This window comes from Ixodes scapularis, unplaced genomic scaffold (assembly GCF_016920785.2).
Source record: "Ixodes scapularis isolate PalLabHiFi unplaced genomic scaffold, ASM1692078v2 PGA_scaffold12__126_contigs__length_90152505, whole genome shotgun sequence".
Taxonomy (NCBI): Eukaryota; Metazoa; Arthropoda; class Arachnida; order Ixodida; family Ixodidae; genus Ixodes; species Ixodes scapularis.
In genome coordinates, this window is record NW_024609838.1 from 29,030,686 (window position 1) to 29,050,519 (window position 19,834).

The following is a 19,834-nucleotide window of genomic DNA, read 5'->3' on the forward strand; positions in this document are numbered from 1 at the left end:
CTGGACGCCATATTTGAGGGCGGTGTTTAGGGCGCATGCTCAGAACGAGCTTACATTAATAGCCTGCTAAGACCGGCAATCTTGATGGTGTGGAATGCACGTTGCAAAAGAACTGTGGAAGCTCGCCGTCAGCACGCGCTCAGCAACCACGCACACAGATATGGCCGCCAGTGAATACTCCCTATTGTTTGATGCCTTTTAAATAAATAAAATCAAATCACTCCTCAAATACTGCACATTCTATGCATAATATGACTAGACATGCATAACTTCATTAGCATTACGTATTTAGGCCTGTACGGGCCGGACGCTGAGTACATCATCCGCGTATTGTAACGGCGAAATGCAACAGCTAAACGTATTATGGACAAGGGCAGTTCAGCAAATGCTGGGCATTTTCAGTTCCGAACATCTTATCGCTTCATATCTAATCAGACGGCGACATTCGCTGATAAGGAAGTTTAAGAACAAATAACAAAACAAAAAGCGCAAAAAAAAAAAGCCAACGCTCTCTGGCTCTTAAAGTGACCGTAGTCAATTAAAACAAGTAGTCACAGTGTTTACTGAAGATGCCGTATAATAATCGGCACAACTTATTATTATTATTATTTTACAAATTTAAAGGAGCAGTATTAGATGGCGGGTACCCTTTTTTTGTTTATATAAATACGTATATACGCTACACTCGATCCAGTGCATCTACTTTCTCGGAGAGCAATTTGAAAGAGACAATCGCTGCAATAGACCCTCCTCAAAAGACCGCGCGAACGCCTGTCCGCCATTGCTCACACTCTGAGCATTCGTTGGATACGAGTATGACGTCAGCGTTCGGCGAAGAATCGCATCCAATCAGGCGCTTCATGTCCGAGCAATGGCGACTGCCCATGTTGCTTGTTGGACGTTTAAAAACGGCCTATTTGAGTAAGGAACTCGGTGAACGACAATACTAAAATTATGTTAACATATAAACAAAAAAAGAGAGAAAGAAACATGCTGCGCCGTGTGAGTAAAAGTGACGTTTCACGGCCTAAGTATCACATTACAAACTTTTCTTTTACGTCAAAACGTATTTTCAGTCTTGGCATTCTCCAAGCTTCGTTCATATATATATAAATCGCTCCGTGGCGACGGCACCACTTCGTCGCCACGGAGCAAGTGTGGCGAAGGTTCGCTCGCATTTCTGTCAAACAGCGTGAGGCGGCAAAACATGTCTAGAGGCATCTTAATGGGCACGAGGGGGCCGACGGCAGCCGCTCGAGCAACCGTCCTTATTCGCGCACGTGTTTACAAGGCCGCGCGGCGGGCGACCGCGCGCCCTTAGGATAGGATGGATGGATGGATGAATCCGGCTGAGCCCTTTGGATAGGGCGGTAGCTTACGCCACCTAGCCATTTTGTTTTACCATTTAAGCTTAGAATATTTAAATGTGAAATCTATATTCACTCCACACTGCAAAGAAAGTGAGGCTATAAAACCCCCTTACCATCAGTTAATAAGAAAATACCTAGTTTTCTCTCGCTTTCTGCCACCATTCACTTAATCTTTGCTTGGTAATCTATAGGTGATGATGATGATGATGATGATGATACTGCGGCTGCTCCCTTTATAACGGGCGGGCTCAAATAATCGTGCCCAAGCCTGGGGGTGAATTCAGCGCCCCCTGTGTTGTGTATGGTGCCACCAATCCTCCAGTCGTCTTTTCGTCTGCTCGATGGTCTTCCAAAAGGCTTCAGTAGTATTGGCTGCCTCGCATGTTGACGAGAAGCCGAACGCTGCCGCTAGGCCCCTAAACTGAGAGCGCCCCTATCGGGAAATGCGCGAAGCCCGTGCAAACTTTGACCGCCTTGGCCTGGCCTTGTTCAGACACTTCACTCTTTTTCCACCTTAGTAGGAAGAAGCATGAAAGTGTTCACCTTATCAATCTCTCTTTTTTTAGAGCCGTTTTGAGCGCACAAGTCGATCAGTCAGTCTAAAAACGTAAAAACCATGCTGAAGTGAAGGTATTCACCTTTTGTTTGGAGAAAATTCCCGGCGTAGGCGGTCGGAATGCTTCCTTCCCTCTGGAGAGCAGGATGTTGGACTGCAGTTCATATAAACTTATCTAGCCGAAGAGGCCAGTGCTCGAAAGCGTTTGTGCGGCTGGAAATACGGCGGCGTCAATGGTATCTTATCCTTCTATTGTCTTCCAACTAGAGAGCGGAACTTACGATGTAAATACCAGTTCGATCGGTATTCTCTGACGTATACGCTTTCTTTCCTGTTATTTTTTGCGTCCTGTCATGATTGCTTGCATGAAAGGTATGTTATTATACCCTCGTTAGGTCTTATCTCTGGAATTTGGGAATGATATCGCTTCATGTGTGCGACGAAAAGTGTCACTGTGGTTGGCGTTCGCGATTGGCCAAACCATAGCTTCCTGTACTCTGATCCTGCCTGCCCAATCACCGGCTTACCGCGAGGCAAATCCTGCCAATCACGGCGAGGCAAATCCTGGTCGTGACGTCACGAACGGAAACCATATAGAGGGCGCCACCGAAACACCTCGGCGCTCATAGTCCATGGATCTCAGCTTCAGAAGGGCAGGACGGGGCGAGTATCATGCATCTCATTACCGCCCCTCAGCCAATCAGGTTACGGCATTAGGGGATAAGAGTGCCGAAGAACCAATCATTAAGCAAGAAACGTGAGAACATTAAAGAAACACTGAGCCTAGACAAACAAAAAAAAAAAATCGTTTTGGCCCAATATTTTTTTTACAACACGAATTTTTCGATTGGCGGGCGAAATCGAAATTGTACACCTGTGGGATCATGATGATATCGTTTGTACGCAGTCGTGCTGGGCACTTCGAGCGCTCACTAGTTGGGCACAAGCGCAATCATCATCATCTCACAGGAGTACGATTTCGGTTGCGCCTGCTAATCGAAATATGCGTATCGAAGCATAAATATTGGGTAAACAATTTATTATTTCGACAAACATTTGTTTTGAGACACGCCCGCCTTAACCAGGTAGAAAACACAAGGTTTTTTTCTCTAGGTTCAACGCCCCTTTCAACCACGCCTTTCGTTTCTTAAATTGTCGATGAATATAGGCAGATATTTTATACGAAGTATCCATTGAGTCAGCCAGTGAAGGTTATAGAAAGTACAACTCCTGACAGGTCCTCTTAGGCCGGTTACGTGTGGCGAAGAAGAAAACAAAAACTTGAGATACTCTTGGTAAACTAAGCAATTTGAACAATCTATAGTCGGATGCAACCTAAGAACAATCTTTTAGCTCCACCCACAAGCGCATTGCGCCCATCTGAAGTGCCTCCGCCGTCGAGAAAGTAGTTCGCTAGCAACGTTGCTTTTTCTTCCTCCAGGAAACGTGTCTTAAACTACTACAATATTTATTTAATTCATTCAGGACATTTAAATAAGTTAGAATATGTTTTTGTCAACGAAATAGCTGTTTAGTAAAGAAAGAAAGTCATGTCCAATGTACCGTCTTCCCAATTCATTTTCTGTCCAAGATACTGTCTAACATACCGTCTTCCAGCTCTCAGCAGTGCTAAGCCTCGCGCCCGCTTCGAAATTTTCGTTGGCGATAGCGTCGCTGGATTCTCCCGTTGTCGCGCAAAAACTGCTGCAAACGCAAGCCGATGCCATTAAGATTTCGTGGCGTAACCTCGGGCACGTAAAACACGGTGCAAAAAAGCAGAATAATTGTCACGAGAAACTATAGCATCGCGTTGCTAAGGCCAGCAGCCATGTTGAGCTTTTTTTTTTCAAAAGGATCGCGATTGGTCCACAGAATCGTGACGTCATGAAACCAATTGGCTGGCGTTTCTCGGCGTAGGATTACATTTTCCTCTGAGAGGCATTTCCGGTTTTTTCTTAGCTTGTAACCGACTATAGGTATGTACATTTTCGACACAGACTTTTGTCGAATCTGTTTCCTGAAACTACGTTCCTACAGTTAAGAACGTGGTCTCTTCTTTTTTTTTTCTTTTTTAAGACAAACCAATATGTGTGTTTTACAGTACAACATGCGGTTTATTTGGGATATTAGGCTTTTGCGTATGCTAATTCGTGATTTAATGGACAGTCAAACCCTTCTTGCGTGCCCATATAAATGACCACAAATTCTATAAATATTTGAGTATTTTATGAAAATCTTGATTGCAACCTGTCACCGCTTTTGCGAATGTGACAGGCTTTCACCACGAGGTTTCGAAACCTTGCGATTGTTTTTGTGCGAAACTGTTTTCTTTTTTTAGATATGCGTCCATAGAATCTGTTATGTGTGCATACGTGTGTGCTTTACTGCAAAAGTTCTTTGAGTGTTGGTACGCGCGTAAAAGTGATCAATGAATCAACCAGTTAGTCAAAATATCAATCGATCAATCGACGTTTATTTGAGTTCGAGTATACATGAAAACTTAGGGTGTCACGAAAAAGGGCGTGTTGCCCCCTGCTTGGCGGGAGGCTGCCAGGTCTGCTCCTCAGGTGCACTGTCCTTAATGACTCAAAAGAAAAAAAAAAGCCCAAATCGTTGCTGTTCTAGACGAAATGCTTTAGTATTTAGCACAGGGGTTCCGACTTGGCGAAGGACGGGAACTCCAACCTCGCAACGGTCCTCACACTGTTGTGTTCAGAGAGCGGTTTCGGATGCAGTGATCACAGCCCCGAAGTGCCGAATTAGAGCGCAGCTCTTGAGGAGGAGGAGGGAAGGGTACTGAGCGGAAGATATGCCCTTCCTTCCCTTCCGTAACCTTCCCTTCTCCTCTCCTCCTCCCCTCCCATTTAGCGGGAAATTTTCGCAACATTTCCCGCTAAGTTTGGCAAAAAGTTTTTACCCACTAAATTTAGCGGAAGTTGACGTCATGTGACCTCAACACCAATTCAGTTTCCCCGCTAAATTTACCGCGGAAAACGACGTCACAAGACTTTTCCTGCCAAATTTGGTGGGAAAATTTTTCACTAAATTTGGCAGGAAAAGTTTGCGCTAAATTCGGCAGGAAAAGTTGGCGCCAAATTTGTCGGGAAAAGTTTCCGCTAAATTTGGAGGGAAAAGTTTCCGCGAATTTTGGCAGGAAATTTTTTCGCTGACTAGATGGAAATGCGCGGAACATAGGACAGAAAGAACAGGACAACACGAGCGCTGAGTTTCGCTGAATTTAGCGGAAACTTTGCCCGCCAACTTTAGGGGGTCGATAGAGACATAACGTCACAGCCACGTGTGACGTCACATGTGGCTGCGCGCGTTGCATTATGGTACTTTTTGGTGATGCCGATGCCGACGCTGACACCGACGGCGGATTTCTTGCGACACGGCCTCCTAAACGCTGTCGCGTTAAAAAGAACGATGCGCGAAAAAATATATATACGGGAATTTAAAATGCTCTGGTTATCCGACAGGTGGCGCCAGTGTGTCCTCTCGTCGCTAGGGAGGCTCAAATGAGGGTGGGTGCAACTCAAAACCTAGAGGGCGCTTGCAATTTAAGGGTTTAAAGCAACGTCCACGACGTCGGACTTTACCATTTTTTGCGTTAAACAAATACTTAACCTATCGGAACAAAACTGGCGGCTATGGAAAAGTAATCATTTATACCCTGTGTAAATTATTTAAGTACATTAATTGGCTCTTATGACCTGAGTTAGGAAATAAAACCACCCTTTGCCTCATAGACTCCCAGCAAACTTTAGCGATTAAATGGCGTCCATATCCCGTGATACCCGATCTAGCAGTTGCACCCTCACTTGAGCCTCCCTACTCGTGGCAACAGATCCCAAGGGGTTTTAAGGCACCAGGTGGTAAGCAGTCGCAAATGTGATAACTAGCCTTTGGGCTGTCTGTGACTGTATAGGTGACACAGCCGTAGTGACACATTTTTTGTCGTCACCTGAAGGTGACCACCGCGACGCATAGATTGGAAAGGAGAAAAGTGTGCCGGCCTCAGAGTGCCGATGGGACTCGTGCTGATCGAACACGAGTCTTAGACAAACAATGACGCAGCACTCGTGTCTGCACTATGCCCATTGTTGACCTTTATTTGGTGGCGCCTAAAATTCAGCACTAAGGCTTTTTCTTAATCTATACTAGTTATAAAATTTCGAGAAAAAAATTCTTGCACATTATTTGTGCGTTCGGCGAAGTAGTTCTTACAGGATTTGGTTCTCGAAGGACGAAGCAATGATTTTGGTTCTTGAAGCCTCTACGTTTTGATAAAATAACATAGAGCAAAACTAAGATGCACCTACATACATCGAAAGCGGTCGTGCGAGAACGTCTCGTTCACAGATGTGAACGCTGTCTCGTTCACAGATCCGCACACTTTCCAGCCGCTCCGGCCTGCAAAAGTTATTTGAAACCTAAACAGATTTCGGGCTTTTAGATTGGTTTGGTGGTTTGGATTGGACCGCCATTTAAGGGGGAAACTAGTAACGTTCCGCAAAGACCCGATGCTTGAGGTGAATAATACGATTACAGAAGATGTTGCTTGGAGTCAGTTGTGTAAATTAGCACAGCGGAATTATCGGTCATGCTCAAAACAAAACTCTGTTATTTATAACTACGAACTATTTACATATCTACAAGAAAGGTGCGACGTTGTGTCCTCGTGCTGCAGCTAGTTCAGCATCTTCATGCTTGTCTTGCCGCGATACAACGGGAAAGGTGTATATATGCTTTGTTCTGTAACAAGCCATATCACGGAATCGGTATTAAAAGTCTGAGCCATTCTACTTTTGCCTTCAACACTCGCGGCAAAGCTTGGATTATGGTTGTCGTCTTAGTTTCAAAACTGAGGCTCGGTAAACCAGTCAGCCAAGCCGGTCAGCAATCATTTATACGGCGGTGGTGCGGACGGGCAAGGGGACATGTTGACTGGCACACCAGCTTTATCGCCGGCCAAATCAGGAGTGGGTGTTTGGGGCAGTATGTGGTACTGTAACGTGGGATTTGCACGTTACGGGGCAAAAGATGCGCACAGTCTCGCTGTGGGTACGGGCATCGGTACAGGTGTCTGGTGTACACCACTGGGATGTGTCACGTGAAACGACCGTGCAAAGAAATTTCAAATCAGCAGTGTTTATTGTTTTCCTCGAAAGCTTATCAGGAGTAGTCTTCTTCTTTAGGGTTCGTATCGTCGTACAACTTTCTCTGTCTGCGCTTTGTGTACGCAGTTGTATATGATAACGGTGTCCGATAACTGAGCCATTTTGACACTGTTCGTACGTCTGCTCTGAGAGACCCTTTCTTCAAGGGCGCCGCCATCTTGAATTGTCGTCACTTCCAGTAGGGGCGAAAACATTGTTTTGCCGTCGCCACGCAAGTAGAAGACACTGAGGATATAAGCGCAACAGACACACATTATCGTTTTGCCTCCCACTTCCCTTCCTTTCTTAGCTTTCCTTTCTTTTAATTTTTTCTTAAATTTTATTTCGCATGCATTGGAGATTTCTAAAGTCTAAACCGTATTGGTGCCTCCTCTCTGGCGGAGCGTGGCCTGTAATTTAGCAAGACTTGTTGTTGGGCTAGTTGGTTGATTGTAAACTTGTACGCGCAAACACAGAAGATGAACACGAAGGAGTGGACATTGACCAGCAGAACGGTTACAATGTCCCCAAATTGTAGCCGTTTTACTTCTGAAGCGTAGCCGCCATTACGAATTTGACGAAGCAGGATGTTGCAAGAAAATCGTCAGACCACAGAAACGCAATGTGACTTTATAGAACTGCAACTGTTCTTGGTGCTTAAAAAAAAAAAAAAAAAAATGTTTCGCGCGAAGTGCGCGATATATTTAAGATGGTCTAGTCGCACGAGCCCCAAGTAGAAATATTCGAGGCTCGAATTTGTGGCGTCACTGTAACCCCTGCGCAGGAAGCTGGCAAACTTGTTCGCCGAACCTAAACGACGACCCGCGTGAAACAACGCAATCCGCAACGCACAACGCGCAGTTAACGTGTATAGTACGGTCCATTACAACGCCCGTTCGAAAGGCTTTCAGAACCCATGCCTTCACAGAGCCGAATAATCCTTCAGTGATCCCCACTGCGCAGCACTCGACGTACCCTGTTTGACCTATTCTCTATAAACTCTTCGATCTAAAGGCAATTGAAATAACTGTAAACAGGGGTGTAAAAAAAAAAGAAGTCTTGATTCAGAAGGAGTCATTTGGCTTGAAAGCCAAATGACGATGGGCGAGTTGGGACGGCATACTTAGCCGTGTCTGTGTTTTCTTTCATGTGGTATCTCGTCCTCTGTGCTGTTTTAATTCTTAGACCCTACTGAATGAAGCTAAAGTGTCATAAAGCATGACACCGGCGTCACGTCACGTCACACTGAAATTGACGTTTCACGTGTGGTCACGCCGTGCTCAATGTCACAGTGTCGCCGTGTCTTTACGCGTAGGTCTAAACATAATTCAGTCTCGTCATTCACCTCGTTCACTCCGTATTGCAGCGACTGACTCTCCTAAGTGATTTAGGGGAATTTAGGGGAAAGAAAGTTGTTTTGGGGGAACCTTTCTTCTTTCTCTCTCTCTCTCTTTCTCTCGTAGAGATTACCGTATGAAATTGCAGAGCAACTCCAAGAGCTGACCGAGAGTTGTACCGCACCAGTTCGACGGGCCACCCTGTGTTCGATCCCCGAAGGATGGCTATGGTCAATGAGAGCTCAACAAGGACGCGCGTAGCGCGGTTTATTTTGTTCACGCCCCTTGCTCTCCGATTCCTTTATCAAAAGTCCGCGCCAACGCCGGTCCACCATTGCTCGCTCACATGCTCTGAACACGTACTAAACACGAGGCATGCGTCAATGTTCGACGTGAACTCGGCTCGGCTCGTGCTTTTTGCCGGAAGTTCTACGACCACCCGCCAGCATCGCGGCATCCGACAACGAGGCAGTCCGGCTTTAATGACGTCGTATGGGGGCCACTTCAGGCCCACCTTCGGTGCGCGGGCGGTGTATTCGGAGAGCAAGACGTCTGCGTCTTGCGCAGAAGTTGCGGTGACATCAGAACGACCCCGAGCTCTGATTGGCTGGTGGAAAACCAGTAGTGGGTAGACCTCAGGGCATCTATAGCATTGAAGTCTACCAACTATTCTTTTAATCGAGGCCAATCAGTGCTGGGCGTCGCTCCGACGTCACAGCAACTCCTCCGCAAGAAGCACTTGCTCTCCTCATAAGACGCCTACACGCACCACCACCCGTTGTTTTAGGACAGATTATGCTTTTACCAGAGCTCTTTCACGTGCACTTCAAAGGCCTTCGGAACGCTCTTTCCTTTAGGAATTGGCAACTCATCTCGTGGACTTGACTGTGCGCGTGTCCATCGCCGTGCGGTCTTTCGACGAATCTTTAAGGGAGTTCATTCTTTAGTGTACCTTTGGAGTACCCATGAAACGGGCGTAATCGTTGCTAGGCGAAACTTGACAGAAGTAAAAGAAACTCCCGTGGGATGCTTACGTTTTGCCCGTTTTAGTTTCATTTAGCCGTGACACTCAAGCGCAATGGTAAATCCCGGCTGCGTTCTACACTGGAGACGATTTGACGCATAGCTTCCGTTGTTATCACCAGAAAAGGTCAGGTTACTCCCTTCTAGATAACAAAGTCGTAGTGTTGTTTCTTTTTTTTTTCCCTTTATAGCTACCGAAGCTGAACGCGGGACACAGATTATAGTACGACTGCTGCCTCAGTGTTCCTGTTCGGACCAGGGTTTTTACTGATTGGTCCCGACGCCCAGCCGAACGCTGACGCGGTACTCGCGTCCAATGTATGCCCCGCTCTGGCCTCTGGGAAGGTACGTATGCCCATCTTATCTAGGAAGGGCTGGAGGCTCGTCAACGCCCGCCTCAGACGCTCGGCATCTGGGTAAGACAAGAGAAGGTCATCAATGGCGGCTGTAACCTGGCGCGTGTGTGATGCATCTATAGGCGTGAGTAATATCCTTTATCTTAGCACGAGTCTTCTTCCTTTGCGTGAGCGTCTCCAGGCTAGAAGCAGAATGACAATGTTCGCAAGTCCTGTAAGAAGACCAGCAAGGCACACTTTCAACCAATAATTGTTGATTGATTGCGACCCAGGTCAGTCACAGGCACACACACACAAACACCGTAGGCACACAGACACACACACATTCAGAAGTTCCCAAAAATATAGTGCGCCTAGATTTGGTGTGACTTCGACTGCTCGATCGAGGTCGCAGAGTTTATGGGCGGCGCCTGCAATACGAGACGCGAGGAAGTGAAGAAAGGTTCGGGCGTCTTCGAGCTGCTCGAAGCGACTCTCTGTTTCACCGCCCAGTTCTACCGTCGCCACGCGACAAGGCACACGTGTGTAAACGTGTAACCGATCTGTGCTGGAGGTGCGCGCCATTACGTTGCTAACGCTATATGCATATAGTTTGAGCGCGTTAGATCATCGCAGCTAGGAGCGCGTGGAACGAAAGCCCTCTGCAAAACCCAGGGATCCCTGAGATTCGATCCCAACCTCGGCCCGTTTCGATCTGAATGAGCATCATACCGACGTTCGGTCGTGTACGTCACTACTTAGAGATGCACGTTGAAGTCCTCAGGTCAACGGTGGCACTGCACTGGTCAAATTTCTCACTTTCAGCGGAAACGCCAGACGCCCACTGTGTCTGCTGAATTTTCCGACTTCCAAACAAACACATAACAAAATTAGCTCTATCTTTATATATACTAAACTAACCTCCTAGACCCTGCAAAGTATGCCTTCGAAAATCGCCGGCTGTGCGGCCAAATTTCATCCGAGTCTCGTGAACCGCGTACCACCATGAGCGCGCTGCTTCGCATTGCATGCAGCACTATGACGTCACACAAGCCGCACTCTTCCCTCCACGGCGACGCGCCATTTTCTGCACTGCTGTTGCCTAGGCGACCCGCACGGTCAGGACAATGATCATACACCAATCATCGGCTGGCATTAGAGTCCATAACTGCCACCGCCATAAGATGTGATACGGGTCGGCATATACACCACTGTGATACGTAGTACCCCCGCAATGATCGAGGTCGTTCTGCCAGAGTGTACAAAAATATATGTGTACGCCTATATTTTAGTACCCTTTACACTCCGTTCCCCCTTACGATGTACCGCAGCCGACCCTACGAGTCACGTTATCCAATTCAGCGCTCCATGCGTACCACGTGACTTTACTCTCCTCGCCTCGCTCCGCGCCTCACTCCGCCCAACCGGAAGGACACGTGACATGCTCCAAGCTATGAATTGGCTCCAGTAGAGTCAATCCATAGCTTGGATAAGCTATGGATTAGCTCTACCGTCCATTGAGATCCACCTTAAGCCCGGTCGACACACTGGCGACTGCTTACAACCGGGTGCATTAAAACCGCTTGGGATCTCTTACGACGAGAGAACAGATCTGGCGCCATCTAACGTGTACCCGTGGAGAAAATTGGCAGCCCGTATATTTGTTTCTGTTTTATTTTCGCGCGTTATTCACTGTTGTCTTGAGAGGTTTTTGACAATGTTGTAAGCGACTATTTCTAGTAGATATCACGTACATTTGATCTCGCAACTACTGCAAAGCCTCTGCTCTAGTGCAGTGAGCTTCCAGGGTCACCTCATAGATGGCGCGAGCGTGCTAGTGTCTTCTCTCGTCGTAAGAGGTTACAAAAATTCGGTCGTAAGCAAGCCCAAGTGTGTGACCGGGCCTTATAGATGAAGCAGAGCGTACTCGCATAACATTGGTACGGAGACTTCTGCGTCATAGGTGTCGAAATTGATGTCGGTAACACGGAGTAAGTGACGAATGGGGTTTTATTGGTACATTGTAGAACCTGCATACCTGAGAACAACTTATAACATCAAAAACATACAGTGTGTGCATGGTAAACAATGATGACTATAAATACCGCGCGAATGGTTGAAACGACATAAAGGTGATGCACTATATAGAGACGACTTTACTCTGACAGATTACTGAAAACACAGTAAACAATAAACACCGGAGCCTCAGTAAGCCGTTTCTTTGCTCGGCACACTTATTAATGACCTTTTTTTTTTTTTTTTGCCGTGGAAACATTTTACATTTTACAACTTCCCTTAATGACCCCTATGAAACATAATAATAATTAAAAAAATATATATATGCTGCCGTACCCAAACAACTCTTTTTCTCCTGACGAGATTGCGATAAAGCTCTTGATACTCGCCGCCAATGCCCTCCAATAAACCCTTTCCAAACGTGCATGCCATCTCGTAGCTGCAGTGCCAATTACCTGAATCTGTCATTGTTTGGACACGCAATCTGAGCATGCATTGAACCTTAAGGGTCGCGTCAGCGTACGGCGTGAAGTCGTCTCAGCTCGTTTTGAGAACGAGTGCGGCGTCAGCCTTCGGCGGAAACTCGGTTTCAAACACAGTCTTCGTGCTCCCAAGAAAAGAACCCCGCCAATGTTGCTCGATGGAGTTTTGAATATGGTCTATTACGGCATTCAAATGCGTTTTTCTTTTCTTGTCAAATAATCGGGTAATTTTATAACGAAAGGTCACTTAAATGCACATTAGTGCTTTTTATTAAATTAATTTATATGGAAGAAATGTAGAACACAAGAGGTGCTAGATAACAGAAAGAATAAAACATAGAGAGGACGACACAGACGAGATAGGACAAAGGGCACACGCAAGAGGTACTCTTTGTACAAAGGGACAAACTTGCGCTTATCGGGCAGTGGATATGAAAAGCGCTGTGTTGTGCATTTATATAAATGGCGTATAGCACAGATGTTTCCCGCAGTTATACACAAGTTCTTATTCTTTCTTTTCAGACTCATACGACTTGTCGGCGGTGGCGCCGTTGAGGATGTAGCCGGTCGACGAATCCGCTGGCTCGGTTGCTTTGGGGTTGTTCTCAAAGCGAAAGACAATGATCAGGGCTACTGTTTAGGGTAAGCACCTTGGGGAAAGGACTGGGTCGCCGGTCCCATGGTCACCTGGTGCGGTGTTTGGTATGCCACCGTCGTGTTTGGCTGAAACAAATCGTGAAATCAGGTCAACTCTTTCATGGGCTAGGAGCCGTAACAGTGTAAAACGATGCTGACCAAAAACTGGAAGCGCAGTGGAAGCGCTAGGTTCTGCGTAACTCACCCAAATCGGGTCACATTTGCATTTTTTATTAACGAACTTTATAGTTATTACACACATAAAAATGATGTAGAAATCGCTGCTATCGTTGCGCGGATCCTCGACTAAATGCGGTTGCATTTAGCGTAGGGGTTCCGACTCAGCGGAGAATAAAAATTCCAACCTCGCAGCGTATATATATATATATTTTTTTTTTTTTTTTGTTATCATGGTGTGCATGTTGTTGTCTTCGGAGAGCTGGTCCGTTCTCGCGGACGTCGGCAGCCCACCTGGCCGTAGTCCCACGAAACCAGCCCCGTTTAGTCGAAATCACGAGCGTACAAACCACTGATCTCAATGGCAATTGCTGGATCGCGCTTCCCGCTCCCGCGAGTGAAGCCACCGGACGGCCATCTTGCTCGGAAAGGATTCGCGGTTTTGCTAGCGTTACAGAGGCTGGCGGCAGTGTGCTGAAGACACGTTTCCTACTCGTTCGTCGTCATTCGTCGAAGAAGATTTTTAAGACCCTGTGTAACGGTTGAGACTCGCTTGAGAACTCGTGGAAATTTTTATGGAAGCGCAGTGCAGCAGGAAAAAGCCACAAAAAAAATAAAGATTTCGTACTACTGATATGATTGTCATAAGCGTCCAATAAACAACAAAAAATTGCGCCGCTGATGCCGCTTCCCCCCCCCCCCCCCCCCCCTCTTCCGTCACCACTGGACACTGGATCAAGCTCGCTTCTGGACCGTGAGTGCCGCAAGTTACAAATACAGTCAGCGTAAAAGTTAAACGCTGCCCCTGCAGAGGTACATACGGCTTGACGCGCATTGCATTCGCCAAACACATCCACACGGCGCCGAAACGAATCTTGATCGGTATCCAAGCGTGCGAAGGCACAGAGACGCAGCACTTCGGCGTGCCAAGGAAGCTTTGACCCCACCGCGAGACCGGCGAAAGTTGCTTCCGACGAGTTGTGCCTTTTTCCTGCGGCACTGCGCTTTCGTAAAACTTTCCACGTGTTCACAACGGCAAGTCTCAACGGTTACACAGAGTCTTAAAAATCTTCTCCAGCGAATGACGACGAACGAGTAGAAAACGTGTTTATAGCACGCTGGAAAACCGCAGCAAAACGCTAGCAAAATCGCAAATCGTCTACGAGCAAGATGGCCGTCCGGTGGCTTCACTCGCGCTGCAGCGAACAAGCGGGGAAGCGCGATCCAGCAATTGTCATTCAGATCAGTGGTTCAAACCAAAGACGACTGCATGCATTAGGGCAATATATCTTAACTCATTTAAGAACATCGTCGTTGAGTTAGATTACTTCTGCCGGATTTCTTTTACAGCGGAGCTGTTACAGGCTAGGTGTCCAGAGTTCGGTGTCTTCATTTCTTTACGGGAGACACAATCCTGGGGAAACTGGCCCTTAACAGCTCCGCTGTAAAAAACTTTGTTGGCGATGTGATATTTTTTAGCGGCCCCGAAAGGGATCTCAAAATTTCATTTTGAGGAATAATGAATATTTATATGTGTTTCCTGTATTTTGGAATTGTGCGCATCTACATGGTATAACCGTGCAGTGCTGTGTTTACTATTAAAAGTCTTACAATTTTAGCGCGTTTTCGTTTTATATAACGACGCTACGTCAGAGATTGAAGGGGGGGACGGCCAGTATATTTGGCGACGACGTGCGGCGATTTCACCGATATGGCCTTCGGTCGCTCGTTCTCATTTAGCGCATGAAGCACCTACCGTGTTTCTCCTTCCGCACACTCCCCGGCAGCCGAAGACGCAGCATACGGTCACGCAGACGAGAAGCGCGATCAGTCCCACCACAAGGCCGGCGATGGCTCCAGGAGTCCAGGACAGGGAGAAGTTGGAGGTGGTCTCCGTGTACTTGCCTGCAGAGGGTGGCACACGTGTTTAAGGTCACTTCTTAAGGCCCCTTCGCACACTCGCGACTCCTTTTTACGAGAGCACACTAGAAAGGCTAGGTTGAAGACAGGGTGCGACTTCTTGGGACAGGGTGCCTTAGAACCACTTAAGATCTCTTACTACGAGAGAGAGCCAAGACTGAAGAGCGGGTGCATCTCAAATCACGAGGAGCATTCGCAATTTAATGGCGGACGCCTTCTGCGGAGATCGACCGGAAGTGTGAATGCGCTGCGTTTTCGCGTTGTGAGGAGGAAAGCAGGCGGAAAGGCAAAGGCGTTTGCAGACGATGAACTCTCTCGTGCTCCCCCTTGCAGCCCGTATGGAAAATGCGGCCCATAAACCACGTGACTTCGACAGAGCAGTTCGAAAGTCTCTGTACTACGGGCTCTCTGTAGAGAGCAATAGAAAACACTCTGGCACGCTGGCGGGTATCTGGCCCGCGGACCGCCGGTTGCCAACCTCTGGCTTAGAGTAACGAGAGAGTAACCATAGTCCTTGTCACATCGAGGAAAGCGCAATGAATGTGCATCATTCCCGCGCTGCGTGAAGTATAGAGGTCTCGCAAGATTTGGTCGTCGAAGGAAGAAGAGACGCTTAGAGCAGTTGAAACGTACACGTCTTGATGAAAGAACATGAAGATGATCTAAGATACACCTAGATACAGATCTTAATTCAATGAGTACAGGGACAAATTAGTAACATTCGAGTATCTGCTGCATCGAGATACGTTTGAAAAATATATCTGTACTTCAGTAGTAAAATTCATTTACAATGCATCGCTTGCATCGTGATACTTTGGCAGACTTAGGCATCTCGTTACACTTGTTGCCGTTATTATGATAAATTTAAAAGATAAAAACATGTGTTTAGTGCAAGTTTTTTCACAGTTTATGGAATGAACCCGCCTTATATTATAATCCATCACAATCAGCAACAAAAAGAAAAATCTGTGGTTTAAAGAAGGTTACTTGTAAGAATAACACAATAATCTCCTCTAAAAAAGCCCTCCACCCTTTCCAATTTATCATAGCGAACGCTGTAAAGGAGTTGGATGGAGAAACGGCACACGGCTGTGTTGTCGAATTTCCTCACACTATGGGGTTACTCAGAAGCACATAACGGCAGTTTGAGGCGGCAGTTAGAGATGCGGCCTTAAGGCGAAACAGGGTTCATTTCGTGCAAACGCCTTTTGTCAAGCATGGCAGGCAGTCTTTACCGTTAAGTACCTCTATGATTCACATGGCATGATACTTTTTTTAGCAGAATTAGTTTAAGTTCAGGGGAAGTGTATAAATGACAAAAAGAGAAGCACAAGCATAAATTTCCATTCGTATTCGCCATGAACTACGCCGTCCCCACATAGCACCGTTCGGGAACAAATATATTTCTATCGGTATCTGTCTCTGTATTTTTCAGAAGTATCTCAGGGACATCCGGTTGCATAAAAGACAAATCTGTCTTAATATCTGTATTTTGGGCCTGAAAATACATGTATCTAAGTGTCTGTATTCCAAGATATTTTTGGGGTTATCTCTGCCCAGCCCTGCCTGATCATTCGGTTGAATTCGTCACCGAGCGTCTTATCAGCGTTCGGCGTGCAATATCCGGTCATAGAGTTAACGCTGGAAGCAATGCCCAAAACATGGCAACTGTTATCATGATGGCGGCGTCTTGTAGACTCTTTAAATATCACACTACACTCTACCTATCTACGTTTTCCCTTGCGGCGGACAGCAAAGGACGCTACGAGTTATTGGGGAGTCTTAGTGCATCATTCCGATAACGATACCGGACACTCCTGGACGCCCTTGCACGATCATTCTGTGGTTATCGGGTATCGTTATTAGGGAGTTTTAGGGAACCTTTTGTGCACATCCGTTACGGTACGATGGGCCCTCCGGTACAAACTGCGTATGCGCCACCGCAAAGGACTTGCACATGCGCAGTGCGTACCAAAGGGCCCATCGTATGGGATGTGCAAAAATGGTTCCCTAAAACTCCCTATTGGAAGTATCGGAACGGTCTACTAAAACTGTTTTATATAGAGTTTTAATATCTCCTCCCGATACTTCCGATGGCAATATACCCGATGACGACATGCGCAAACGCGTCGCCAGAGTAGAGAGTTTTAGTAGATCGTTCCGATGATTCCGATAACGATATCTGATATTCCGCCGCCGCCTTAGCGCGTACATGGTATCGTTATCGGGTATCGTTATAGGGTGTATCGGAGGTATTAAAACGGTCTGCTTAAACTCTCTATTCAAGCCAATCCAACGTCTCACGCGGGTGTCTCAGATAACCTATCGGGAGGAGTGACCGACGCGTGGGACGCAAAATGACGAAAGACGGTCACAGCAATTGATTGGCTGGGAGGGCTCGTAGAGTCCGTTGCCGTCAATTGTAAAGGAAAAAGTTACGTGAAAGTTAAATTAAAAAGAGAAGAAAAAAATACCGGGTTGGTGTCTTACACTCAAAGCCGCCGCCTTCCAGCGGCCTGCAGATCATTTCGCGGTTATCCGACGTGTAGTTGCGGAACTCTTTTCTTTCTGCGTGTTGGGTAGCGCCATTGCTGGAGCCCAAACCGGCGAGTCCTCCGCTCGAAGTTAAATCCTTCAGTCGCAGCGCAGCGTCTTCCAGGCTGGCACACTTGGCAGTGGCCAGGGTGCCCAAGACAGCAGCAACCAGTATGCACCACGACCGGTAATTCATGGCTCGGGATTGGAGATGTCTATATATGGGTCGGACGAAGCAGCTGATAGCTGTGAAGGGAAAAAATAGATTGACAGCAACTTTCCTTTAAATGTCCTATTATAAGACATGAAATGCAGAATTTGAGGAGCGATCGTTTAAATTTGTTTAGAAGACATTATGAGCAGTCCTTTCGGGGGTATGAATTTTTCGCAGTTTCGTACACACGCTCATGACTAGTTTAATTAACATCTGGAAATTATATATCAAAATAAAAAAATGACGTTTGTCTATATGAAAGCTCCCAAGACCTAACGAGCGCAAAAACTTAAGTACTTCCGGTTTAGACCGGACAATCCGTTTAAGCGCCAATAGAAGCGGCAGTGCAAGTGCCAGAGGAGTCAACTGGCCAGATCCATAATCCAAATTTCCGCGTTACAAAGGGGAAGCCGAAGGAATCTCCAAGTCCTTCGGCTTCCTCACTAAGTCCTTACTAAAACGTTTAGAGCTAAATTTGAAGCAACATTGCGATTGCTTCATTATTATTATTTTTTTTTAACATGGCGCAAGACACGTGGGCAACTGAGCGGCAGATTTGTCGTATAGGATGCGTCGCAACGTCATGCGAAGCGTAAGTTCGTCTGCTTCTTACGGTGTCGTCCCAATCCGGCTGAAGCCTCAATTCGGCTATTGCCTCAATTCGGCTAGAAGTTTCAATTCGGCTGGACGTTCCAGTTCGGCTACATCCTCAATTCGGCTAGAAGTTTCAATTCGGCTGGACGCTTCAGTTTGGCTAAATCTTCAGTTCGGCTACAAGTTTCAAGGGTTCCCGATGATGTCAAAACGCCGAGCTCTTATTGGCTGATTAAAAAAAAAAAAATAGTGGGTAGACCTCAAGGCATCTAGCATTGAGGTATTCTACCCACTATCCTTTCAATCAAAGCCAATCAGAGCTATAGGCGTCGTTCTGATGTCACCGCAACTCCTGCGAAAGAAGCGGACGAACTCGCTCTCCGCATTATGTAGAATCATGAACTCAAGTGTTGCTCTTTGCATAATTAGCGTAGGGCGATCTTATCACTTTATGTTGGTTCTTTTTCACATTAAACTCCCCAAAACCGTTTTAGTGAGGTGCCTGGATCAGTGTCACAAAATAGACTTTCCCTGAACTGAAATATTGCGACCCAACATATAAGCCGCGAGGCTTATTTGAACCGATTTTAAACCATGATTTTATTTTGGGTCCACGTGCCGATGTAGAATCCGCGGTCTCGGAATCGCTCCTTGCTCAAAATAAGTCTCAAAGCGTAAATATTCCCTTCTTTCTTTCTTGCCATAAAAAAGAAAAAAAGTTAGAAAGGGGGCGAGATTTTTTTAGTTTGTATACGTGTGTAATTCAAGCATTTAAAGTTTTTTGTCCCTTTAAATGTCCCTTTAATCGTAATAAACGGCAAGAAAAGAAACATCTCACCTCCAAACACACAAAAAACAACGTTTCAGAACGTTACGATACTGCGGTTGGCTCCATTGAAAACCATTGTTTTCAATAGAGGGAAGAAGCAACTTTGCAGTACTTACTTTTTTCTTCTCCCACCGGCAAGTAGTCGTCTCATCCAACGTGCGCTGTCTTGTGCGATATTGAGTGCTGTAGGTGCGAGCGTCAATATAAAGGCCGGTGGCGGACACGAGGCCAATCTGACCTTTGCCTCGTGATCTAGAAACGACAGCTTTATCTTATCTCACTCTGACGTCAAAGTTCCAATCAACGGCATACGCACTTCGCCAGAAATGTTGCGTCTGTGTTACCTCCGTGTTACCACGTTACGTAGTCCCTGTATGAGTCAAGCATTGTTTCGAACGCACGCAATTTAATTCTTTTTTCGGGGGGGGGGGGGGGGGGGGGGGAATTGAAGTATTACTGAATAGATATCTTGGTATTATTTTGGCTCGTGTATTTCCATTATTTATTAAATTAATCGTTTCAGCCGGCCAACGTGGGTGCTCAGTCTTTTCGGAAAGCGGTTTCGTATGAGGTAACCGCTTTGCACCATGTATACAAGTTAATATTTATACCTTGTTTCTACTGTTCGTGTATTTCTTTTTGTAGCTAATA

The 19,834-nt window shown here is 46.4% G+C and overlaps 2 protein-coding genes across 3 annotated transcripts in view; both read right to left on the reverse strand.

Moving 5' to 3' along the window:
* Positions 1-2,163, reverse strand: part of LOC115316638 — a 33,742-nt gene extending 31,579 nt beyond the window's left edge. Inside the window, exon 1 of one of the 2 annotated variants that reach the window (XM_029976069.3) lies at positions 2,009-2,163. In XM_029976069.3, the coding sequence (XP_029831929.2) occupies positions 2,009-2,091 (83 nt within the window). In that variant the 5' untranslated portion in view covers positions 2,092-2,163. The remainder of the gene's footprint in view (positions 1-2,008) is intronic. The other variant, XM_040221492.2, reaches the window with a different exon arrangement.
* Positions 2,164-11,772: 9,609 nt separating this feature from the next.
* LOC115316625 lies at positions 11,773-19,418 on the reverse strand. Its single transcript, XM_029976057.3, has 4 exons — positions 19,300-19,418; positions 17,502-17,792; positions 14,848-14,996; positions 11,773-13,001 (listed from the first exon to the last, which is right to left on the reverse strand). Exons 2-4 carry the CDS (start codon positions 17,740-17,742, stop codon positions 12,909-12,911), a joined length of 483 nt encoding a protein of 160 aa, XP_029831917.2. The 5' UTR covers positions 17,743-17,792; positions 19,300-19,418; the 3' UTR covers positions 11,773-12,908.
* Between the last annotated feature and the right edge of the window lie 416 nt (positions 19,419-19,834).

Coding starts and splice junctions, on each gene's coding strand:
- LOC115316625 (XM_029976057.3), bottom strand. CDS start 17,742: ATGAATTACCGGTCGTGGTGCATACTGGTTGCTGCTGTCTTGGGCACC. Junction 14,997..17,501: donor GGAAGGCGGCGGCTTTGAGT/GTAAGACACCAA, acceptor CACCCTCTGCAG/GCAAGTACACGGAGACCACC. Junction 13,002..14,847: donor TGTGCGGAAGGAGAAACACG/GTAGGTGCTTCA, acceptor GATTTGTTTCAG/CCAAACACGACGGTGGCATA.